At 38.0% G+C, this 26,546-nt stretch overlaps 2 protein-coding genes across 2 annotated transcripts; both read left to right on the top strand.

The window, feature by feature from the left end:
* Positions 1–7,797: 7,797 nt before the first annotated feature.
* ppp1cc (protein phosphatase 1, catalytic subunit, gamma isozyme) lies at positions 7,798–17,384 on the top strand. Its single transcript, XM_020928261.2, has 7 exons — positions 7,798–8,188; positions 9,409–9,540; positions 11,022–11,252; positions 13,481–13,585; positions 14,580–14,803; positions 16,309–16,443; positions 16,666–17,384. Exons 1-7 carry the CDS (start codon positions 8,134–8,136, stop codon positions 16,753–16,755), a joined length of 972 nt encoding a protein of 323 aa, XP_020783920.1. The 5' UTR covers positions 7,798–8,133; the 3' UTR covers positions 16,756–17,384.
* A 720-nt stretch (positions 17,385–18,104) lies between these two features.
* Positions 18,105–26,186, top strand: pptc7a (protein phosphatase targeting COQ7 a). Its single transcript, XM_055162006.1, has 4 exons — positions 18,105–18,627; positions 20,037–20,216; positions 23,375–23,573; positions 24,370–26,186. Exons 1-4 carry the CDS (start codon positions 18,426–18,428, stop codon positions 24,428–24,430), a joined length of 642 nt encoding a protein of 213 aa, XP_055017981.1. The 5' UTR covers positions 18,105–18,425; the 3' UTR covers positions 24,431–26,186.
* Positions 26,187–26,546: the final 360 nt, after the last annotated feature.

Raw genomic sequence — 26,546 nt, 5'->3', positions numbered from 1 at the left:
TGGAGGGGGTCTGAGGTTGTTTGGGGATGTTTCCAGCCGCTTAAGGAGCATTATGAAAATTTGGTCAAATTTGAGCCGAATCGACAGGGCCGGTCCTGTCGAAAACATGTCTGTTTTGGCCATGTCACGTTTTGGCCCCAAACTGCCTCCAAATGACAAAAGATGCTCTAATATGGCCATCTGGAGTGGTCTGAGGTGTTTTGGAGACGTTTCCAGCCACTTGGGAGCATTTTGAAAACGTGATCAAATTTGAGCTGAAATGACAGGGGCGGTCCTGACGAAAACATGTGATTTTTGGCCTTGTCAGGGTTTTGCCCCAAACTGCCTCCAAATGACAAAAGATGCTCTAATATGTCCATCTGGGGTGGTCTGAGGTATTTTGGGAACATTTCCAGCCACTATGGAGCATTTTGAAAATTTTGTCAAATTTGAGCCGAAACGACAGGGCCGGTCCTGTCGAAAACATGTCTTTTTTGGCTATATCCGGTTTTGGCCCCAAACTGCCTTGAAATGACAAAAGACGCTCCAATATGGACATCTGGAGGGGGTCTGAGGTTGTTTGGGGATGTTTCCAGCAGCTTAAGGAGCATTATGAAAATTTGGTCAAATTTGAGCCGAATCGACAGGGCCGGTCCTGTCGAAAACATGTCTGTTTTGGCCATGTCACGTTTTGGCCCCAAACTGCCTCCAAATGACAAAAGATGCTCTAATATGGCCATCTGGGGTGGTCTGAGGTATTTTGGGAACATTTCCAGCCACTATGGAGCATTTTGAAAATTTTGTCAAATTTGAGCCGAAACGACAGGGCCGGTCCTGACAAAAACATGTGATTTTTGGCCATGTCAGTTTTAGGCCCCAAACTGCCTCCAAATGACAAAAGATGCTCCAATATGGCCATCTGGGGTGGTCTGAGGTTGTTTGGGGACGTTTCCAGCCAGTTTTCAGCATTTTGAAAATTTTGTCAAATTTGAGCCAAATTGACAGGGCCGGTCCTGTCGAAAACATGTCTTTTTTGGCTATATCCAGTTTTGGCTGCAAACTGCCTTGAAATGACAAAAGACGCTCCAATATTGACATCTGGAGGGGGTCTGAGGTTGTTTGGGGATGTTTCCAGCCGCTTAAGGAGCATTATGAAAATTTGGTCAAATTTGAGCCGAATCGACAGGGCCGGTCCTGTCGAAAACATGTCTGTTTTGGCCATGTCACGTTTTGGCCCCAAACTGCCTCCAAATGACAAAAGATGCTCTAATATGGCCATCTGGAGTGGTCTGAGGTGTTTTGGGGACACTTCCAGCCACTATGGAGCATTTTGAAAATTTTGTCAAATTTGAGCTGAAATGACAGGGCCGGTCCTGACGAAAACATGTCATTTTCGGCCTTGTCAGGTTTCGGCCCCAAACTACCTTCAAATGACAAAAGATGCTCTAATATGGACATCTGGAGTGGGTTTGCGGTTGTTTGGGGACGTTTCCATCATCTTTAGAGCATTTTGAAAATGTGACCAAATTTGAGCCAAAACCTGACAGGCCGGTCCTGACGAAAACATGTCATTTTTGGCCATTTCAGTTTTAGGCCCCAAACTGCCCTCATATGACAAAAGATGCTCTAATATGGACATCTGGGGTGGTCTGAGGTTGTCTGTGGATGTTTCCAGCCAGTTTTGAACATTTTGAAAATTTGGTCAAATTTGAGCCAAATCGACAGGGCCGGTCCTGTCGAAAACATGTCATTTTTGGCCATGTCAGGTTTTGGCCCCAAACTGCCTCCAAATGACAAAAGATGTTCTAATATGGACATCTGGGGTGGTTTGAGGTTGTTTGGGGATGTTTCCAGCATCTTTGAAAGCATTTTGAAAATTTGGTCAAATTTGAGCCGAAACGACAGGGCCGGTCCTGTCAAAAACATGTGATTTTTGGCCATGTCAGTTTTAGGCCCCAAACTGCCTCCAAATGACAAAAGATGCTCCAATATGGCCATCTGGGGTGGTCTGAGGTTGTTTGGGGACGTTTCCAGCCAGTTTTCAGCATTTTGAAAATTTTGTCAAATTTGAGCCGAATCGACAGGGCCGGTCCTGTCGAAAACATGTCTTTTTTGGCTATATCCGGTTTTGGCTGCAAACTGCCTTGAAATAACAAAAGACGCTCCAATATTGACATCTGGAGGGGGTCTGAGGTTGTTTGGGGATGTTTCCAGCCGCTTAAGGAGCATTATGAAAATTTGGTCAAAATTGAGCCGAATCGACAGGGCCGGTCCTGTCGAAAACATGTGATTTTTGGCCATGTCACGTTTTGGCCCCAAACTGCCTCTAAATGACAAAAGATGTTCTAATATGGCCATCTGGGGTGGTTTGAGGTTGTGTGGGGACGTTTCCAGCCACTTGGGAGCATTTTGAAAATTTTGTCAAATTTGAGCTGAAACGACAGTTCCGGTCCTGACGAAAACATGTGATTTTTGGCCATGTCCGGTTTTGGCCACAAACTACCTTGAAATAAAAAAGATGCTCCAATATGGACATCTGGGGTGGTCTGGGGTTGTTTGGGGATGTTTCCAGCCACTTTGGAGCATTTTGAAAATTTGGTCAAACTTGAGCCGAAACGACAGGGTCGGTCCTGACAAAAAATGTCATTTTTGGCCATGTCAAGCTTTGGCCCCAAACTGCCTTCAAGTGACAAAACATGCTCTAATATGGACATCTGGGGTGGGGCGGCTCTGTCTTTTCGGCTCAAATTTGACCAAATTTTGAAGCTGCTCAAAACTTGAGGGAAACATCCCCAAATAACCTCAGACCACACCAGATGTCCATATTAGACATTAGACAATGACATTTTTCATCAGGGCCGGCCCTGATATTTCATGGCAAACTTCCATGTCATCAATAGATAGTTTGCGGCTGTTGTCATCTGCCGTCGCAATATGTGATTTTAACTGTAAACATGCTCTGTCCGAGGCTTTTTTACATTTCTTTAATTTGATCTTTTTTTTTTAACTCAATCTGACCCGAACAAAACAAGTTTTGCTAATACGTGTGTTGTTAACATTGTAACTGCCAAACATTCTATATTACACATCCATGCAGAACACCTCCAGTGTGATGCCAATGCAACGTATCAATAGGGAAAATTGACTTGCCCCCCATCAGAGAGTATGACATTCTCCACTCTGACAACCACCAAATCATGAAGATGAGAAGTGCCTGTAATTAAACAATAGGTTGAGTTCATGCTAGAATTTGATGGTGTCATAATCTGAGATGGTGCAAAAACCTTTCGCCAAAAGGGCCTATGTAACTGTTTTGATTTTGAGAGAAACATCCACAATCAAAATCCTTAAACATTGAACCTTATGATTATTTATTTATTATTCGTTTATTAGGGATTGGGTCAACAAACCTGCATTATTCAACTGCCATCTTACATTTAAACAGCAATCTCCAACATAATCATTATGACCTGTCCTTCAGTTTAAAACTATCAGGATTCTAAAATGCCACCATGAACCCATTCTTGTGTGAGCATTTTAAGTAATTCTTATAAGTCTGATCGTAACCATATAATATATTCTCTAGATTTTTGTAGCATTTTGTCTGTTTCCATTTTAGAGTTTCCATCATCTCCTTCTATCTGGATCTATCCCGTAATCTCTCTTCTCAAGCAACTTTACAGTGACTTTCCCTGCATCCAAAAAATATCTTTGGGCTTCCTCTAGGTGTAGTTGACAGTCCTAAATTAAAATATCTCAATCTGGTTTCTCTGACTTTTCAAAACTGACTTTTTCTTGCCATACAAAGTCACAGTGATTAGATATAACAACAAGCACATTAGGTTAGTTAATATATTGCAATTTCTCACCATAGTTTAATGTTTCTAAAAAGAATGTGAAGAATAATATGAACTTCATTTCATTTACTGCTTTTAAAACCAAAAGTAATGTTCCAGTTGTGTTTCCAAAGTTGATTAGTCGACTATCTCAAACTTAAGTTAAATATTCATGAAAAAGTGTGATAATGTCTTACAATTTTAATTAGAGGAGTGGAAATTAGCACAAATTACATTGCAATAATTAATACCATGTTTTAAAAATGATGCATAATTTCAAGTAAATGTGATATTGGAAGATGTATTGGGCATAACAAGGAAATTGGTGGGAAATGGTCTAATGATCTAATGATCTTAAATCATTGGGAAGTATGGAAACGCAGTCTTAGAAATGTGGTGTATGGGAGCTCCATCTACTGGACAAAACATGAAATGACAGGTATAAAATTTTGAAATTAGTTATGTTTTATAGTGAAAATATTGTAAGCACAACTGCAAATTATTTAAACAGAGTTAAATTTAATACTAAACGTTCAAGCGGATTGTAATACCATAAATCTAATCCTTTCCTTATCTGCCTTATCAAACTCTTATTTCATGTATGATTTCCTTAGAATATTATTTGCATTGACCTCAGCCCTGTTTGTGTTGAATAACAGACCTCCAATCAAGTTGTAAACAAAAAGTACATTGAAACGGATTACATAATGCAACAACTCACTGGCAAGTTAATTTCCCTATACAAGACAGTACTTCTACCTTCCACACTCATATTGTTTTATGGGGTTGAAAATTAAATTAATATAATTGCATAGTAAATAATGTGTACCTCCTTTTAGTTACCTATTTGTGTTTGTATTAGCCTTTTGTGCATTAAGAGGGCATGTTTTGTCCAAATCTATACTGTTTTTCAGTTTTACAAAGAGTAAATATTATTATATAGTATAATTCTGTAGTATTTATTAATTACAGTATATGCACTGTTAATTTATTAAATTTGAATGTAATTAATACACTGTAGCATCAAGAGCAGACAGGAAATGGGTGGTGCCGATAGTTGGGGGTCCAGCATAAAAATAGGTCAGACACGCCCATCCAGTTGTTGTGAGTGTGGCCGGCGCTCAGGTGTTGTAGCCCTGCGTGCCTCGCATGTATTGAACCGCTTGGATAAAATAACATTGCAAAACGGAACTATTCACCTGGAGTATTTAAGAGTGCAATATATACATATCATTTAGTTTATCTTAAATCTAAACCCCTCTGAGGCCCTCAAACACAATATATTACAAAAGCTAATATGTCCAATCTTGTCCCATAACATGCCTTGATGAATGATGCATCTGGCTGTCCTCAGACCAATGACAAGGAATTGATGAGAGGCATGTCAATATGCACAGAGCAGAATACAGATCAGCACTCACGTATCAATAGGACAGATGGCTCACTGATGGTTTATTGATGCACACTGCTCTTTACAATCGCTAAATCAAATAAATACAAAGTTATTATGCCAGCAGATGCAGTGACGCGCTATATGGAGAAATATACCAATAAAGCAATATCTTTATGCTGTTGCTTTTCTATTCATGAACAGTGTCTGTCTAAGTCATTTCACTTTTCAAATTGAGAGTGTATTGTAAGGCATATTATAGTATTTGAAACAACTAAGATGAAGATATGCTATAGCATTTTTTTTGCAGTTTTTTTAGGGATCCAACTCTCCTATCCTCTTCTCTTACACATATTACCTTGATAATATGATTTGCCAAAATTGTAATACCAAATAACAGCCTACCTGTTAATTAATAGGATTACTGAAACTGCCAATGAAATTACAGTCATTTAGGATGTGACGATGTCATATTCTCAGAAGGGGGCCAAGAGTCAGTATTTCCCTATTAATTACATTGTGCTTTGCCATGAAATATTCAAAAGGTAAATCCACAAATGCTGAATCTGGTCATTTCTATAAGTGACTACACCAAAGAAAGCACTGTATTATAATAGAAAACTGGAAATTTAACAATATCCATTTTACCTACTCCCCATCTCTATTAAATCATAAGTGCCCATAGAATGTTGTAGTATCATCTGAAACCCAGCAATTTCTTTTTTTTCTTGTTCTTGTTCTTTTTTTTTGCACTATTGTGAACATTGTAGGTGAACACCCTTATGTCAGTCAAAGTACAAAGCATAAGGGTTCAGCTATCAGTATTGGTTGTCTGCAGATTCTTGAGTGTGATGATGGGGTTAAGAGCCATAATATATTTTGCCATGAAATATCTACAACATAAATACACAAATGTTGAACCTGGTAATTTCAACATAAGAGTTACTAGACCCAAGACCTTGCTGAATTGCAACATAAATCTGCATTTTAACCATATTAATTTTAGCTGCCTCCCATCTGTATTAATGAATATTGTTTTATAGAATGCTGTGATGTCACCTAAACCCAGCAATTTAGACACAGCTCTTTCCCCTGTAACTTTCCTTCCCCAGCATGCTGTTTTTATGGTGTTTTTCCTGTTTTTCTGGCAAACATGTAAATAACTCACCATAATCTGCCTCTGAGGGATGTGTGATCAAACCATACTCTGCGGGGTGTCCTGTCACCACACGGAGCCTATAGCATAATCCTCATGTGATCCCAGCTCCGAGACAGGCCGCACCCTCCCCAGACGCTACCTCCTAAAAAAAAAAAAAAAAAAAAAGACTCAAGCACATATTTTCATAGCAAATTGAACACCTGACCCTATTCACATTTGGTCTGTTAAAGGTGCAATGTGTAACTTTTCTGGTGGAGGGTCCATCAAATTCTTTTCTCCGTGGAAATGTTATTGCTTTGTCTGGAATTTTTCACAGTATGGTATCTTCATGGAAACCAAACCAGACCAAGTTCCAGGCTAAATCTCTGGAGAGGCAACCCACAGCCAGAATGCTTGTTTTTCGAAGTATAGAACCACCTGTAATTTAATAAATGTAAGGTAGAACTGTTAATGTCATAATTTGGAACATTATAGCCAGCGCAATAACACCCCCATGGAAAAAAACATTTGATGGATCCTCCACCAGAAGAGTTGCACAGTGCATCTTTAATATCTCCCATACATTGTTAATAAAATGAACCAAGCTGTGCAGAGGAACAGGTGATAATCGCACAATTAGTATTGGAACTAATTACAGTGTCAGTGAAATACTGCAGATGAGGCCCAGAGGGGAGCCAAGTCATTTGTGCAATTGATTTCTGCAAATTGGTTATGATGTGTTTTAACACCTAGTATGGTCTGTATTTTAATATAACTAAATACTTAAATTACAACATAACATTAATCCATCAAAATGAAAAATTATATATTTCTTGGCACCCATTTTGTGTTTGCATTATGTGTGCCTTTTGCATTCTGAGGGTGTATTATTTCTTAGTCTTATTCAAATTATCGTTAGCCACAAGGCACACCATAATGTCATATACATACAGGCTTTAAAATAAGCTCTTTTTGATTTTCTGCACCTATTGGTGGTTTTCAGATTCTAAAACGTGATGATGTCATACTCCTAGATGGGGGGCAAGAGCCAGTTTTCTCTATTGATTACATTGTATTTTTTTGTTGAAATATCTAAAAAGTAAATTCACAAATATTGAACCTGATTATTCCTATTAGTGACTTGATCCTAGAGCTCATTATTTTTACTTGGTCCCATCTGTTTTAAATTTTATTGGCCTTTAGAATGTTGTGATATCATTTGAAACTGAGCAGTATATTGGTTTTATATATATTTGTAGGTGTATGTATAGCCTAAATAAGTAAATAAGGCCATTTTATTTACGTTTGATGTTTCCTGATCATTTTATCTTATGTTTTAGAACCATAATCCTGGCTGATCCTGGTTATATTTTGAACTTTATTATGTATTTAGTTGTTTACAGTGAATCTTGTTGTCCCCAGCCCGTCCACCCGGGGGCGCTCTGGCTGCGCCCTGAAGCCGCTGCCTGACTCTGGAACGAGGTGCGGCAGAAAAACAGGGCACCATCGCAGGCTAACACCACTCTGCGATCGGCGTGTAGTTTTAGGCCCTTCCATCGGCAATACCTCTTTTATACCTGTTTTTTTTATTTCCAATAACACAAAAGACATTAAGCTAAGGCAATACCCGCTGGATCGTTTTTTCTCAACAGGGTCCCATCTTTGTATCCATCCACGGCGAAGCTAACGTTAGCGGCTAATGCTAAAGTAGATAGCGGACTAGCTTTCACAACTGTGTCAACGCCAAAACCTACATTTTTGACTGAATAGTTTTTAATAACACCTCTGCAATGGCGGATGTCGATAAGCTCAACATAGACAGCATCATCCAGCGCCTTTTAGAAGGTAAGATGTTTGTGAAATACACATATAAATATAGCATAATATAACAATAACTAAGAAACAGTGCAAGCGAGGTAACTTGGCAAGCTGCTACTAGTGCATCATAAGGCATACCATTTATAGAAGAGATGATGACGGTTTCTCTGTAATGACATAAATAAATGCTTTCAACAGACTGTAATTTAATTTAAATACACCTTGCCCTGGGAAATTGAGCAAATAACATCATTAATTCTCACTCAAAACGCGAGAGTGCGGAAAGGCGCTTCTGTTTACCTCCTGTCTTTTGAACGTCTGGGACAGTGCTCAAACTCAAACGTTTATTCAGTCATTCAAACTCAGAATAACGAAACAATTGTGTTATATACGGCTAATTGTAAGTCATCAATATTCTACTTTAGTTTGTTCATTTTCACAAAGACCTGTCTGCCATGAGGGCAAACAGGGACACAGACTGTGGCAGGTAAGAAAAAAATATCTGCGCTTACTTAGGCCTGCCACAAACTTAATACTGACGCGTAGTATATGGCTGCGGAAAATATACTTTATGGCACTCATAAAGTAAAAATTACCTTGAAGATGGGTAATAATATATATATATATATATATATATATATATATATATATATATATATATATATATATATATATATATATATATAAACATGAAATTGCAAAGAAGTAAAAGTCTCAAGGCATCGATGTGCAAATAAATTCCACCACTGGTGCAATGAAAATGTACAAAATGGTAAATACTGAGCCCAAAATTATTGTTCAAATGAACTCTTTCATAGAGTGATAATAAGCCAATGTAATAACTGTCATGACAGGCCTGCATGTGCTAATTAATACCGTAATTTAAAATCGCTCAATATCACCAATGCAGATATTGGAATTTATATATGGTCCATTTGGGACATAAAGATTTGATGCTTAATCCTTGTCACAGCTAATGCACATTGCTGTTGTATCTCTGAGACACTTCTTTCATCTTATCCGTGTGGTTGGAGGGTCATAAGGGTAAATGAATAATGGGGATGAACAATATATGCTAATATTGGTATTAGAGATAGATTTCTGTTTTCTCATACATTTGTATTTGTCTTTTTTATGGATTTTTCTCTATTTCTAATGTAAATAGATGTGCAGTAAGGCTTAAGAGGCACCTGTATGTTTGCACAGGCATAAAATATGTATATAGTGGTGGTGGTTGTCTTTTGCAGTGAGAGGAGCCAAACCCGGTAAGAATGTGCAGCTTCAGGAGAGCGAGATCCGGGGCTTGTGTCTGAAGTCCAGGGAGATCTTCCTCAGTCAACCCATTCTCCTGGAGCTGGAGGCCCCACTCAAGATCTGTGGTAAGAGATGGGATTCGAGAATGGGTCCATGAGAACGAGACTAGATGAGATTTTAAAATAATTCATGATATATACATTCTACAATTCAGTTTCCAATTATGGCCTCACAATTTTTAATTAATTTGATTTAATGTTTTTGTTGCCATTCTAGTATTACTGTTTTGAACTATAAGAGAGATAACTTATCAGCACATAACCCTATTTTGTCCAGTTCTCATGTAAACACAAAAATCTCAATATCATTTTTCTCATCTGTGCACAATCTTATGGCAATTTTGTCTCACGAGATCTTGTGGCACTAGATCTTGTACCATCCTTACTCCTTATTGGGATGTCAGAATGAATGGACTTTACCAATAATCATGATTATTATTACACAAATACTACAATTGTACGAGTGGTACACGTAACTATATTTAAAATGATCTATTTGTCAAATGTACGTGAAAGTTAATGGGTTAAATGGTTAAAGAATTTCACCTATTTTTATTGATTGTGACATACACCTGGAAGCACTGAAATTTGTGGTGACGACATCTCTAGGTGAGTCACATGTCTGTTCTTTATCAGCGAGTCTACAGTATGCCCTGGAAGTATGAATAATTAACCCTGTACGTTGTCATTTCACTATACACACACACTAACTAACAATAAAGAAATACCAGCCAGGTTTTTGACATTTTTAAAATTCATTATTTGTTTTCCTGATAACCAAAAGCCATAAAAGAGCTGTATAGTGTTTATGATTATTTAAACTCACATTTATTCACAGCATTATTCCCACAGAAGTGGTGCAGTGCTCTAAGAGAACAAAACTGAAGGAATGAAAATAGGAGATGTGTTTTGCATGAAATTGGTTGTTGTGGATGTATTCTACAATAGGCGTGGTACAATATTGAAATTTGGTGTGACAATTATCATGGCCAAAATAATTGCAATTAAAGATAATATCATGATAATTATTAAAGTTGCTGACATTTCAATTCTTTTTATTGGTTATGAATAATTATCATTTTAATATTATAAATAAGTTCCATATTTAAACTACTGTTATAATAATGTTCTTTCTTATAACTGAAAACAACAATGATCCAGCTGAAAACTTCATATTAACTTTTTTCTTTTTTAAACAAGCTCCATTCGTACCATATTCCATACAAGGGTACAACAACTCATCCATATGTTACAGATAACCCTATGTCCTGTCAGTCATCATATCATCTTTGCACTGTTTTTCCTTACTTATTTTGATTTAATTTAATTTTTATTTGTACCTATACGTTTATATAATTATGTCTTATTTGACATCAGTCCCTTGCTATTTTTGTTACTGATATATGTAAATGGTAATAATAAATACTGGGTCACAGTAATTTCCTTGTGGATCAATAACGTTTGTCTAAGTCTAACCCACAGGCCATTATTCTTTTCTACCCATATTACTCTATTACAGTGTCCTAAATGTGCTTTGTGTGTTTCAGGGGACATCCATGGTCAGTACTACGACCTGCTGAGGCTGTTTGAATACGGTGGCTTTCCTCCTGAGAGTAACTACCTGTTTTTGGGAGACTATGTGGACCGAGGGAAGCAGTCTCTTGAGACCATCTGCCTCCTTCTCGCCTACAAGATCAAGTACCCTGAGAACTTCTTCCTGCTGCGGGGGAATCACGAGTGCGCCTCCATCAACAGAATATATGGCTTTTATGATGAGTGTAAGTCATTAATTCTTGAGGTGCCTTTACTTTTTTCTAAACCCATTCTCACTTTTTAAGAGAGGATGAGGAGTGCTTTAGGGGTTCAACCAAAGTTCAGGCCGAAATGCGTAGGCTAGTCTCTTTTTATATATTAAAGGACTTTATTGCAGTTGGAGTGCCTTGAACTTTGTCTTCTTAGCGTTTTCACTTTTGTTTCTGTACTCCCTATTGATTGGACTGTTGATCCCAAGTATATCCTTTTACTTTTGTTAACCTCAAAGCTTAACTTATTATGTGAGTTATGTGAGGTGAACAAATATTAACTTGTACTACTCCTAATATTCTGTTTTTTGAAGGGCTGGGACAAGGAAGGTACACAGCAATATATAGGCGAGAAGGGTTTAAATTAATGGTGCATTGTGTGACTTTTCTGGAGGAGGGTCGGTCAAATGCTTTTCTCCATGGAAATGTTGCTTCATTTGGAATGTTTCACCGTATGGCATTAAACCTTTCTATTTTCTTTGAGATCAAACCAGACCAAACTACAGGTCAGATCTGTGAAGAGGTGACCCCGCTCACAGTCAGAATGCCTGTTTTTCTAGGTGTTTTTGAGCTATAAAACCTGTAACTGAATAAATGTAAGGTAGAGATGTTTAATGTCATATTGTGGAACATTTGGAGCAGAGCAATGATATATCCAAAACATTACATAGTGCACCTTTTTATTAAAATTTGCTCAATATTTGTCAAAGATAAAATGAGTATAAATTTGAAAACACATAAAGCTTTGTTACTTTGATGAATTGCTTATTCGCTTCAATATTTCATAAGAGTTTAGTCCTTTTCGCCTGGCAGTAGAAGCACATGCAGTGACTTAGAAATTGTTTGTGCAAATGGTTTTAGTCTGAGCCAGGATTTAGACTGAAGAAACAAACAGCGGTGGTGCACGCACAGGTCACACAGCCCTCCTACGGGGCCTCCAGCTCCACTGTCCCAAAACAGGCTCATGTCATGTGAACATTTGTTTTTGAATATGTGTTTTTACAAGCTTACACTTTATTTGCATAAAGGTGCATTGTGTAACTTTTCTGGTGGAGGGTCCATCAAATGCTTTTCTCTGTGTAGATGTTATTGCTTTGTTTGGAATGTTACACTGTAACATTCCAAACATGAGGAGACCAAACCAGACCAAGTTACAGGTCAGATCTGTGTAACCCCGCTCTCAGTCATAATGCCTGTTTTTCTAGGTATTTTGGAGCTATAGAAGCACCTGTAATTGAATTAATGTAAGGTAGGCGGGCAACAGTAGCACAGTTGGTAAGAGCATTTGTCCACTGACCCACAGGTTGGCGGTTGGCAGATGCATGCTGTTGTTGTGTCCTTGGCAAGACACTTAACCCATCTTGCCCCGAGTGTCTGCGTACAATGGTGTATGATTGTGTGTGTCAATGGGTGAGTGGTTCCCTTTGAGTGCTTTGAAGGTGCCTTGAAGGTGCCTTGAAGGTGGTAAAAATGTGACCATTTACCAAGGTAGATCTGTTTACTCTCATAATGTGGGACATTCCAGGCAGAGCAGTGACATATCCATAGAAGTGACCCACCCTTAACCAAAAAGTTAGGTAGTGCACCTTAACATCAATCTGTTTAGGTGCATTTGAAACATTAGATACATGTTAGTCATATATGTCTTGTAGAACAATGTATGTAATGTATGTAACTTTGCTCATTAGTCAAATACTTTGTCATGCTAAAGTGTACATATGAACAGATCCAGCAATATGCCTGTTGTTTGGCATGTTGAAGCGAGAATTATTTTGATCCAGTGCAAGCTTGTGCATGTCAAGTTACATAATCAAACAAACTCGATAAAGTACATGCAAATCGCTCACATGGAACTATTTATTATTCCCAGGTCAACAAAACATTAAAGTTGCATTGTGTGACTTTTCTGGTGGAGGTTCTGTTTTTATTGATATGTCATTGCTGTGCCTGGAATGTTTCACAGTATGTCATTAAGCAGCTCTACTTAACATTTATTGATTTACAGCTGGTTTTATTACTCAAGAATACCCAGAAAAATTGGCATTCTGACTATGAGTGGAGTGTGCCACGTGAAACATTCCAGAAAAAGCAATAACATTTTTATGGAGAAAAGCTGACCAACCTTCCACCAGAAAAGTTTTGCAATGCACCTTTAAACATTAATATTTTTTATTTTATTGAACATGTCTATTTTCTTGTTTCAGGTAAAAGAAGGTATAACATCAAACTCTGGAAGACCTTCACAGATTGTTTTAACTGCCTCCCAATTGCTGCAATTGTGGATGAAAAGATTTTCTGTTGCCATGGAGGTGAGTGCTGCCACAACTCCAAAAGGAATTGAGCCCATGTGAAATCTGATGAGTTTATTTGTGAAATAGTCTAATGTCTCACTACATTTAATATTGTACCTTTACTCCTTGGAGATGTTTTTGTTTTGTCTGAAATGTTTCACAGTATGGCATTAAACCTTTCTATCTTCATAGAGACCAAACCAGACCAAGTTACATGTCAAATCTGTGGAGAGGCACAGTGAGAATGCCTGTTTTTCAAAGTACTTCTTAATTTACATAATAAATGGAATCTAGAGCAGTTTAATGTTATACTGTGGAACATTCAAGGCAAAGCAATGGCATATCCATAGAAACAATCAGGTGGCAGACCCCCCAACAAAAAAGTTACATATCAATTTAAATGCTATTCTAATTTGAGGGTGGGAAATTTCAAACAAGGCTATTTACAGCACTGACAATGTCCTGTTTTTTATCTGGCAAAGGCAGTCTTAGTTATGTAATCAGAATGAGTAAATGTTATGCCTATTTTTAATCATAGTTTGAATTACAACTTTTTGTTCTCCTGTTTTTTTGTTTTTTTTTGGTTAAGAACAAAGCAGAAGTTATTTAAAGGTGCACTGGTTAACTTTTTGGTTCGGGGTCCATCGCCTGCTTGTTTCTGCTATGAAACATTCCAGACAAAGCAACATCTCCACAGAGAAAAGAATTTGACGGACCCTCCACCAGGAAAGTTACACAATGCACCTTTTAATATTGCAAAAATTATACTGATCTGGGATCAAAAAGAGCTAGAATAATAAGCATGATAGGTTGCTCAAAAAATGCAACCAATATTTATACTGAGCATATGCTTCTTTGATTTATTGGACACAAAGAGCATGAACTCTTTTGCACAAGAGTAAATATAGCTGCCTATGTTCAGTGTAAAGTGTTTAAGGCAGACTCTAATGACAGCTTATGTTCTAACCAGTGTGTTCCCTCTGTTTGTTTGCATGTGTGTGTGCTGGTGCAGGACTGTCCCCCGACCTTCAGTCTATGGAGCAGATTCGCCGGATCATGAGGCCCACTGACGTTCCAGACCAGGGGCTTCTGTGCGACCTCCTCTGGTCCGATCCAGATAAGGATGTCCTGGGCTGGGGGGAGAACGACCGCGGCGTCTCCTTTACTTTTGGCTCAGAGGTTGTTGCCAAGTTTCTGCACAAACATGACCTGGATCTGATATGCCGTGCCCACCAGGTAAAGATCTGGCATTAATCACTATAATCTTTCCTATATATGTATGCACACCTAGTAGCACTGCATCAGAAAATATTTGGGGCTGTCCTTAAATTATATATGATAGATTCATTTTAATTAGAGATTCTTATAGTCAAACAGTATTTGAACATCAAGTGACACTTGCACATCAAGTGACAGTGCAGCCAAAATATGTCAAGGTATGGCACAAAAATACAGGTCTGACTATAAGAATCTCTAAATGATATTGTGACAAATGGTTTCTCAATATTTGTATCCAGATAGCTGTATTGTAATTAGGGGTGTAACAGTGTAGCGGAGATTCTGTGCCAGCGAAAGGCGATAGTGAGGACCGCAGCGCGACGACCCTAATTTTGCGAGGATTCACATGGTTCAGAGGGACATAGTCAAGGCAGGGGGTAATTGTTGTCAAGACAGTTGCCCTAATTATAAAACGTTCTTCCGTTTAGCAGCACATGTAATGGTGGAATGTAAACACACATAAATTGCATGAACTCGCTCGTGCACAGCCACGCACCAAACCGAACGTCCCATACCAAAACTGTTTGTCATGAATACATGTACCGTTTCACCCTTAATTGTAATACCTTAATGATTATTTGATATTGTATTGAGGCTATATGCTTGACTGAAAGGGTGATGTTAAGGAGTATTTTGAACATACAATTCCAATGCATTTTGTCCATACTATATATAAAAACATAAATATAATCACTTAGTAGGGATATCCATGTATCAGGATACTAATGTATCATGAGGTACAGTTTGGTTACCTCAATTACAACATTTAATGGCATATAAGATTTTAGATTCAAAACACCTTTTGTCACTGTGCAGTTACACAGCCGGTTCTCCTAAACAATAAGAATCTTTGATGTTCGGGATGAATGGCAAATAATGTACTGAACATATAATAGGATCAGGTCCCTGTGCTAAATGCACAAAAACAGTCTCTTACAGTGACTGTAAAACACTGTGGTAGTGAATAAGATCAGTGTCTCTGTATTTATTTGTGAACTCAGTCTGTCAGATACACAGGTTTATGTTAGTGAGTTTAGGCTTGGTTTATGTGGTCTGGTAGATGTTGTTTTTTTCTTGTTGCTGCCTGCTCAGCACAGTGCAGTGAGTAGCATCACTGTGGTGAGAAATGTCACGGTTGAGTCATAAATGAGGAAACAACTTCTCTAACACCAATAAGTGACACTTTTGCACTGTTCCCCAAGAGAAACACTTAAGTAATTTGTAATACATTTTACAAAGCTCTTATCAAATATTTACTTTTCTTTATCTGCTTGAGCAAATACCTTTCCTGCTGTTTGCCAGCATCAAAAGAAAGTGTAGGGTTTAACATTGTTTCATCTTATTGTAACATGGCATGGATTTTCAAAACAGATTTTTACAAATAGTATTGCACTTCATTGACAATAAATCTAATATTTTAATTTATTTGGATAAACACTTATTTGAGCTTGTGTTTTCCGCAGGTTGTTGAAGATGGATATGAGTTTTTTGCAAAGAGACAGCTCGTGACATTATTCTCTGCTCCGAACTACTGTGGAGAATTTGACAACGCAGGTGCCATGATGAGTGTGGATGACACCCTAATGTGCTCTTTTCAGGTCAGACATTTACTTTTTATGCACATAAATTGCCCACTAAATGTCAACTTTGTCATTCTATATGACTTGCCAAGTTGCGTTTTTTGAGTACTTGGATTTAATCAAAGCAAAGTAGGACACTCTTAGTAATTGTAAAAGTTTAACCTTAACAATAATATTTAAACATGAATTTGGCATTTTGATATTTGTTTAAAACATGCTTGCACATTTTTTCCCGTCTAGATTTTGAAACCAGCCGAAAAGAAGAAGCCAAATGGCAGCCGCCCAGTGACCCCTCCTCGCAACATGGTCACGAAACAGGCCAAAAAATGATAGGGGGCGCTCTGGGGTCCCACTCTGCACTCCTGCTTCTTGTCTTCTGCATATGAAGGGTTCTGCGTCCTTCGTGCTGCCAATACTGAAAAGATATCCACTCCCACTCTGATGAGAGCAAATATTTTGTTTTGTCCACAGGGGTAAATTGATATGTCACCATGAAAAACCTCAGGTGTTTTTGCACTCCATTCGCAGCTAGTCTTTGCCACATACGACTGTTCAATCAGGAAAACGTTAACATATTGCTACTCTAATGCACAGGAATGCCTTGTTTAAAGCTGTGCACAATGTTTCGAGTTGATTTGGTTATTATTCATCTTTTTCCACACTTGTCTGTAATGATTATTAATGGCTGTTTAGACTGATGGGAAAGTCACAAACAATTTAAGACTTCATTATTTGATTTTCATTTACAGTTGGTATCTGCACATCAGCACTCCACTGCATCACCACATTTTTAAACACGTCTTGTGCTAAAGTAAACTAATAAAAGGCACTCTTGTATTGTTGAAACCTTTCTAATAAACGGAGTGTATTAGGGGGAAACTTGTATTTGAAAATTCATTTTGTTTGATGTTTTATGCTTTTAAATCTGCAATAAGTACAATACATGATGTTCTAACAAACTGTGCCATTCTTGTGTCCATGTTTATTTCCTCAGTGCACCACAACTGAACAGAATTTGATTATTCTCAGCAACACATGCCACAATTTGCCCATAGTTTGCATTTGTTGGAATACATTTGCATTGCATTGAGGCGCATTTGATGCACATTGAAATGCATATATTTTTTCATGTTCCAAGGGGGCTTATACGCGCCCTTATATTTTCTTAATATATTTCTAGTGATCCAGGGAACTAGTAATCTCATGAATATGTAAAACATTAATGGAAATCTGTAACCCACTTTTTTCAGTCAAATCAACCATGTACTTCAAACCCTCAAAAAAAAATAAAAATAAAAACAAAACTGAATCGGAATTTTATATAAAAACAGTTCAGAAACCACTTCTATATGAAGTGAGTCATCTTAGTCTGGCATTTTAGTTAAAATAGAAACAATAAGGGATTAAGAATATATTCTGGCCTTTAAAACATTTTATTAACCCTAAAAAGGTAGAATCAATTATATAAAATTACATCTATGCATATTAAACTACATAATTCCCTATAATTATATTGGTTGAAAATAAAAAATTGGTACAGTAGGTGGCGGGTTGTTGCCTCTTTATTATTAGCGTGGAATTCGCCGGAAGCTCTAATAAATAAAATATGGATGATGTGCTTTTATTTTGAAGAAACTGTTGCGTAACGATGCTTGACGTCACAGCAGTCACAAGACACATTTCGCGTGTGCGTCTGTCCACTCAACACACCGGGCTGCTTTTGCTGGCGTTAGCTCCACAATCCTCGTTATGTAGCAGGATTTATCTCGGGCACAACCGGCACCATGGCTGAGAAGAACCAGAACCGACTAACGAGGATAATTTGCACCGGATGAGACGATTGCTTTTTGGGAACTTTCAGCCAGTACCCCCAAACTTGTTGTTTTTGCAGCCTGCTTTGTTTCCCAAGGAGCACATCGATTGACGGGAGCAAGTCAATACGCAAGAAAGGCGCTTGCTTGTCCGGCGTGGAGACTGGTTTGTTAGGGTGTTTTTAGGTGATGTTGTCGGTGCTTTCTTACGGTCGACTCGTTGCCAGAGCGGTCATCGGCGGGCTTTCACAGACGGATAGCCGAGACTACAGCCTGGTGACTGCGAGCTGCGGCTTCGGCAAAGACTTTCGTAAAGGTATCCTCAAAAAAGGCATGTGCTATGGAGACGACGCGTGTTTCATCGCCAGACACAGGACTGCGGATGTTTTGGGTGAGTAGTTATTCATAGTTATAACGATTTGTATTTGTAATCATAAAGGTTTAGGGATTAGAGTAGAATTTTTACTACTATTATGTCATCAAGAGACCTAGCAGGAGGTGAGGGTAGATCTTATGCACTTATATTGCCTGAATGGATCAAAATGTCTATACAGATCTAAATAAATCCATGCAGAGATATCATTAAATAGTTTTTATTAACCACTGAATTATCCATACGTTTGAATCTTCTTGAATAGATAAACAGAAAGTCACATTGTGTTAACATTGGCCGTGAGTCCGTGACGTAAATGAGAGGTCAAAGGGCAGTCTGGCGGGTCGTTTGTACTCTGATAAAGCTGTTTTGATTTGTTAGACCAGTCTCTATTTCAGTGCAAATACATGTCCATTTGTTACAGGTCAAGATTTATTGGCCGTAAAAATTATGTGTATAATATATATATATATATATACATATATCTGAGCCTAGATTCAGGGTCAGACCCAAAGTGCCTATCGGACTGGCTTTTCCTATGTCTCCTAAAGCACTTCTATATAATCAATGCTTTCAAAGCTTCATATACAACTTATCAAATCTTTAGGTGAGATAAAAAATAAATAAAAGATTATTTACATAAGCTGTCCATAACAGATGTCTTTGCTGGATATTTGTCCACTTTGCCCAGCATGCTGTCTAATGACAGCACTGTAGGCCTTAATAAGGAGGACCATATACTAACTTGTACAAATTAAGCTGCAAAATATGTCTTCCCTTTGCAAAAGATATGAAATTGTCTTACAAATACAGCTGTTACCCTTAACATCCAACCTAACAAACTGGTGGATGCATTAGTGAGTATTGGATTAATAATCAGATCAAATTCTTGGATTGCCTTCATTCAATATATATACATTTTATGGCACACAAATGTGCTCTGTGTCTTCTCTATTTTGTACCTGCTTAAATCAGGCTCTAAAGCGCATAATTAGTTAACTAAACTAACTATAAAATAAAACCTTTTCAAAATGACAATAAATAAATCTAAATCTAAAATGCCTTTGCTCATTAGGTATGACTCCAGTTTCCTTGGCGCTATTTACATGTTATTGGCCTCTGACTGATTAGCTGCAGAGGGTTAGCCTTGTACGGTCAATGCTTTTGTCACAGGGGAAAGAAGACCAGAGTTTCCTTTCTAGGAAGAATTTAGAGCTGCCCTGATCCAGTGACCACAGGCTAAATCATTACCAACACCAACAACGATAAAACCAAGTAGTATTACTGAAATGTTAAAGGTTATTCACAGATGGTAATTTTGATTGCTGTTATAAAGTACAATACAATAGTAATTTTACTGTACTACCATTATAAGGTGCTTGAAATACATTGTGATTTCTGTTTGTGATGAAGGCTGTATTTGGCAGGTGTTGCGGATGGTGTGGGAGGTTGGCGCGACTATGGTGTGGACCCCTCTCAGTTCTCTGGGACCTTGATGAGGACGTGTGAGCGCCTGGTGAAGGAGGGCCGCTTTGTGCCCAGTAACCCAGTGGGAGTCCTCACCACCGGCTACTATGAGCTACTGCAGAACAAAGTGCCGCTGCTGGGTCAGTCAAGCTACACTACACAAGGGTTGATTGTGGAAAAGTTTATTGTGATTCCTATCATGTATGTATGGGACTTTTTAAGAGATATTATTTCAAACCAAGATTCACATATTAACAGAAGGCATTGGAAGAATTTCTGTTTCTTGAGCTCACTTTGGGTATTTATTTGTGATCCAATCTTAAAATGGATTGTGCAGAACCCAGTTGCAATTAAAGCCAGTCCATTCAGAACAAGCTGCAAGTGATAAACAAAGGCCCCGCTGTGACATAGACAATAATAAACTGGATCAGCGTGTGTCACAGGAACAGCTGGAAGTCGAAAGCCTCAAGGTTCAAATGGGACACGAGGTGGACCAACCAGCAATAGATGAATTTATTTCAATATTTTTAATGTAGATACGGTCTCACTAGTCATGCACAGTATTACGTTTTGTGTATTTATTTCATTGAAGACTGTTGCTTACAGGTACAGTATATAACTTTATGGTGGGGATTTGCCATGTTGTCTCCATTACTGCAATGTCTGGAATGTTCCATGGTATGGCATTAGACTTATCTAACTTGCTTTTATTCATTTATAGGTGCACAAAAAGAAGCAGGCAGGCTTCAAATGGCCTAGTGTATTTGATGTCTTAAATATGAGACCAGACAGCCTCGTTAATATCAGTTTGAGTTGTCTACTTGTGCATTTATAATCTAGTTGTGCTTTGAAACTAATGTACAGTGTTAGTTTGGCTGTCTGTCTGCGGGTTGTCTGTGTGACCAAGGAGCAGGCAGTGTTTTGTGCACTTACATGAAAGACGATAGAAGCAGTCGATTCCTCAAAACGTACTTGTGCTTTACGTTTCACAACCAAACCTCCAGCATTATTTACTGTCACAATTTCACATATTTATTTGTGATTTGGAGTTTCAAATGGTAAAAAAGGAAAAAAAACAAAAAAAAAAACAGAGCGAGTTATCAATTGGGCAGGAGCAGACAGGTGTGTGCAAGAGGAGGGGAGAGACGCCAGACTTGCTGGTCAATTAATGCAAGTAATGATGAATTTTGCATTTAAATCAGCTAAATTCACACTGTTTCTTTAATAAATGAGTGCTATTTCATCTTTTTTTTCAAACTGTGTATGTGCTATTTAAGGAAAACTGAAAATTTAATGTAGATTTAACTTAATTAGACTGTATTATCGCCTGTCCATCTATCTCGGTATAGTTAGAACAGAAATCAACATCATACCATCCTGTATCTTACAAAGAACAGGCACGGAGATCATTCTACAATATTTTTTGATGATGTTACAGTATAGATTTACAGCATCAGGGTGACACACAGGCAAAAAATATAAGAGTTTCTGTGAGTCTGAGGGTCTGCGAGTCTAACAAAAGGTTTAGTATTGTCCATTTATAAAGGTTATCTTTAGCTGATAGTTTTACCATGGGAATCTTACGGAGCTTCTGCAGCTTTTATGACAAATCAGTGTAGCAAACATCATCCAAGGTTACTAAGCAGAACATTTTTCACTTTAACTGTAGCAAGCATTAAGTATAAAATGAATACAATGAGATTACTGTTCACAATGACTGCCAGCTCTATCAGAATTATACATCTTGCACCTTGAAATTCATAATTTTGAATGACAATCCATAATATTGTCATGTGGGTAGTAGAACTAAGAATGTAAAGGTTATGTTTTGAAACCTTTCTATAACTCTCTTAGCAGGTGTTAGTAGGAATTAAGATACTTTTCTTGCACCCTATTGTAGAAATTAATACATTTTTTTTTCCTCGTACCATCTATTCGAGTTCTCACAAATGAGCCATGTCTGCTTTGAATTCTTATGTTGTTTGTTTCGGTGTGTTCGCGGTTTAGCTCAACAGGGATTTTTACATTGTGAGTCACCATGCAGCCAGTTTCCATTTTAAAAATCCAGGGAATGTCCCTTGCCCCAGCCTGCCTAATCTAATACACTTTCTCATCTGTACTTTCCTCTTGCTTATGGGATATCCTGATAACAAAGCCTGCCTCATCTTGTCCTATTCACTGGGATTGTTTTAGCGGCAAATGGCAGTAGTTTTCCACAGTAAAACAACACTTCATTCTTCTCCCTTCTCGGCTCACAATGTTCTTGAGTTGGCCGTGCGTAATTGTTGATCTGGAGCGAACACAGAGCCGAGTGAGTCATTCAGTGCGTGCAGTCTCAAGGTTGGTCCCTCTGAGCATATTTGGGTTTTTGAATCATCAGCAGCGGCAGAAGAAGAAGAAGGTGTGGTCGTTTACTGAAAGCCTGGCACAGACAAAGCTCATATTTCCTCTCTATAGTGTGTCTAATGGAAGGCCAGACACAGTCACACCCCTGCAGAGTGTTATTGATGATAGTTAAAGAATAACAACAGAATAGGCTAAACTCATTTTCTGATCGCCATTTTGCAACGTTCAGCATTTGAAGCATTTTTTAATTGTTATATAAATATCAAGTAAACAAATAAAAATGGATGAAGGGATGGGTGCATCAACAGAAAAGTGCATTTTATTGTTCTTGAGTTTTATGCATATTAGTATTTCACCAACCGCTGACGTAACTTACAACTTGAACTGGGGGCTCAGTAAAATTAAAGCTACAGTATGTAACTTTAGCCAAAAATTCTAGAATAAAATCATGTGTATGTTTATTACACTGAAAGGCAAGGCAGGTTTATTTGTATAGCACAATTCGTACACAGAGTAATTCAAAAGCATGTATCCTTGCTTTCTGCAGGCTTGCATCTCCACAGACCTGACTCTTATTTGATATGAATGAAGGCTCCTCCTGCTTGTTTCCATGGAAATGTTGGCTATAGTATTCAACAGTATGGCATAAAACAGATCTTTCTCCATGGAGAATGTGCCACTTGCAGAAAGTTACATTCTGTTTAAGCTGTTATCATCTTAATGGTGTACGATCAGCTGTCATCAACTATATGTGTTTGACAACTAAATCTTTGTTCTATTCTTGCAATTGTAAAGAGTCCCCGTTTCTAAGTATGTTATTTTGTTTGTTCTAAACGTCTTTATTGCATAACAGAATTCAACAATGTTTACAATTATCTCTCTGTGAAAATCTAACCATCTTTTAACTGGAAACGATATAAAATATCTTCTAAACGTTTGTATGTCCTCATAGGCAGCAGCACAGCCTGTATTGTGGTGCTGGACAGGCAGAGCCACACGTTGCACACGGCTAACCTGGGAGACTCTGGTTTCCTGGTGGTGCGAGGGGGAGAGGTGGTCCACCGCTCAGATGAACAGCAGCACTATTTCAACACACCCTTCCAGCTGTCCATTGTCCCACCTGGAGCCGAGGGGGCAGTACTCAGTGACAGGTATGAGCATATTTACCTGTGAAATACCTGAGGCATTCACACAACATATGTTTAAATGCATTTGTGACACACTTTATCATCCTTTTTTAGTACTGTACTATAAATTACTGTAGATAATGAGCTAATGTGAAATCACTCTTTTTTTGTTTTTGTCATGTGTATACCTCCGCAGGGACAGCATATAAAAGTAGCTTGTTACCAAACTAGGTATTTGTTCTATTTAAGAGTAATCTATTTTTGCATGGTCCTTTTAAAAAATGTAAGATAAACAAGTGTTCCCAAGGACAATGCATGGAGTAGACTCAGACCAGAGTCTAGACTGTAAAAAACGTCTGCATGCCATGACATGGTCTGGTTTCTTTGGTAAACATAACATTTGACAGGCAAACAACAAAACTGGTTGAAAAACACAAGAGCACACAAGTAAATTATTTTCTCTCGGAATAATGTTTTATTTTGGGAAATATTCATTCACTTTGTTTGACATCAGAAATGAGATAAGAGATGCTCTGTCAGTAAGGAAACTGTACTTTTGTAGTTAATAAGTAGTTTCGGAATGCACAGAAGTTTGTTTTCCTGGCAGCATTTAATTTTATTATTATTATTTTTTTAAATAAACGTTAGTGTTCTTCCTGCTGTGAGTCCTGGCCATTTTGCATCCATGCCACCCTTATATTTTACCTATTGCTCAAAACAAATGACTTTCTTTTAAATTTATTGGTGGAAGAAGTGTGTTGTGTAGAAGACTTTCAACTTAGTGTAACCCCTCCGTGAACTCTACTGTACTTGTCCCTAGGCATTTGTTTCACCCATGCTTCAATGCGTCTGTGAATGCATCGTCTGTAACAGTGCCATGAACACACCGCAAACGTCAGGCTGGGGTCCAAGTGGATGCTGGATCTTTGCCAGAACTGCCCTCACTCTCCATCTCTCGCTCTCTCTCACCCCCTCTCTCCACCTCCCTCCCTCTCCTCTACTGTCAGGGTCAATGTCTGCACTCTCCCGGGGCAAGCAGAGGACCTCAGACACAGCCTTTGAAGTGTCCACAGCAACAGGAAATGTTTATATTATTGGGAAATCTGGACGGTATTTTCCATTTCAAACTGTTGCTTTTTATTGGCCCGCCGCTTGGTATTCCTGAATCTAAAGAAATATTCACAAATATGATATTTTTATTAGTTCCATTGTCCCACCATATTTATTCAGAAATGGCACAAAATCTATCTGTCCCCCATTTCAATTAAATGACATGACTATAGAATATTGGGAATCACACTTGAAAGCCAGAAATCACATATATCTATTAAAGCCAATGGTCCACTGTGCAAAAATGTAACCATTATGAAATTAGTGAAACATTTACTTGGATGTACTGTTGCTCATTCTGAATTATTAGCTTGATTTCAACCTGAAACTTTTAAATGCCATTATCTCATTAACCACTAAAGCTCTTCCTGTACTCGTAACATAGAAGATAAAGTAAAACTTAAATTATATATAAATATATAATTATATAACATATAAATATAATAATTATATAATATATAAAACTCTCTATAAACTTCAGTAAATTTGATAAAGTCCAGATTTAATTTAAAAGGATTTCTGCAGGACAAAAAAAGGTAAAATTTATCCATATAAATTTTTGTCTTGTAATTTGGCCTGGTGGTCACCTGCTGGTTACCATGGAGATGGATTTTTGATTTTAATGTCTGTCATTTTAGCTAAAGCAATGATATTTCCATGGAGATGAGCAGGTATCCTCCTCCACATAGTGTTTTTTTTTTTTTTATTTCTCTGAAAGCCAGTGCGTTTACCTGCATTAACTTAGACTAGACTTGAAGTACGCTATGTCCCGGGGTAGTGGATATATGAAATGAAAATAGTCATTAAAACTATCTTTGACCGGGGGCAACGGGAGGGCATCTTCTTAGAACTGACACTGAGACGCACCAAGCTTTGGTTTCTGTAGTAAAAGTATTTAAGGAGTGCACTGACATCAGAGCATGTACTTTACCCGACACCATAAAGTAGTATTGTCTGAAGACTGGCTGTAGTCATGCCAATATAAACTTTTTTGTTTCTTAATTGTAACACTAAAATCTGTACTTGACTGTCAGCACTTTTACCACGGACTAATCCTAACCTAACTAATGAGCAGAGAAGATAATTTAGACATTACAGTGGCAGGCCAGACTAGACAAACTTCCTAGAAACTGAGCACTCTGGATGCTAAAAATGCTTGGCATGTTGAAATAATACTCATTTTGATTTTACGTGGCTGAAATGTGTTACTCTTTGAATTCTGTAAAATATTGTTGTCTGGGCTGCAAGCTTCATTACAGGTGCATTGTGTAACTTTTCTGGTGGAGGATTTGTCACCTGATTTTCTCCATGGAAATGTTATTGCTCTGTCTGAAATGTTTCACAGTATGGCATTAAACCTTGCTGTTGTCATGGAGACCAAACCATGCCAAGTTACAGGTCAGATCTGTGAAGAGGAAAGCCTGCTCACAGTCAGAATGCCTGTTTTTCACTGTATGTTTGAGCAATAAAACCACCTGCACTTGAATACATGCAAGGTAGATCTGTTTAATGTCATTCTGTGGAACATTGACATAACCACCATAGAAACAGAAGAGTGATGTTGAGAAAAGTAAAGTGCAGTTTAAAACAAAGAGTGAATACAATGAAAAGATGTGAAATGGACTTGTTGTAATGATTCTTTTTCAGTGCCATAGCCCTGAGCAAGCGGTTGCAGCTACTCTTTGACTTCAGTCTTGGAGAAATGATCTGAAACGAACCGAGCTTTTGACAACGTGCAGACTATATAAATGCAGAGTCAAAAGCTTCAAGGTAATCACCCAGCATTCAAATGCTGCAGAAATCAGAAGTGTGTTGTTAATACTAAAAGGCCAAAACAGTTGTGAAACGAAATCACAAATCGACCAAGAGCAGGTTCTAGATGAAGTC

This window comes from Boleophthalmus pectinirostris, unplaced genomic scaffold (genome assembly GCF_026225935.1).
Source record: "Boleophthalmus pectinirostris isolate CB_2022bp ecotype Guang Dong unplaced genomic scaffold, ASM2622593v1 HiC_scaffold_4, whole genome shotgun sequence".
NCBI lineage: Eukaryota > Metazoa > Chordata > Actinopteri > Gobiiformes > Gobiidae > Boleophthalmus > Boleophthalmus pectinirostris.
This window is presented reverse-complemented; position numbering and strand designations above follow the sequence as displayed.

Coding starts and splice junctions, on each gene's coding strand:
- ppp1cc (XM_020928261.2), top strand. CDS start 8,134: ATGGCGGATGTCGATAAGCTCAACATAGACAGCATCATCCAGCGCCTT. Junction 11,253..13,480: donor ATATGGCTTTTATGATGAGT/GTAAGTCATTAA, acceptor TTCTTGTTTCAG/GTAAAAGAAGGTATAACATC. Junction 14,804..16,308: donor TGATATGCCGTGCCCACCAG/GTAAAGATCTGG, acceptor TGTTTTCCGCAG/GTTGTTGAAGATGGATATGA.
- pptc7a (XM_055162006.1), top strand. CDS start 18,426: ATGTTGTCGGTGCTTTCTTACGGTCGACTCGTTGCCAGAGCGGTCATC. Junction 20,217..23,374: donor GAACAAAGTGCCGCTGCTGG/GTCAGTCAAGCT, acceptor ATGTCCTCATAG/GCAGCAGCACAGCCTGTATT. Junction 23,574..24,369: donor GGGGCAGTACTCAGTGACAG/GTATGAGCATAT, acceptor ACTTGTCCCTAG/GCATTTGTTTCACCCATGCT.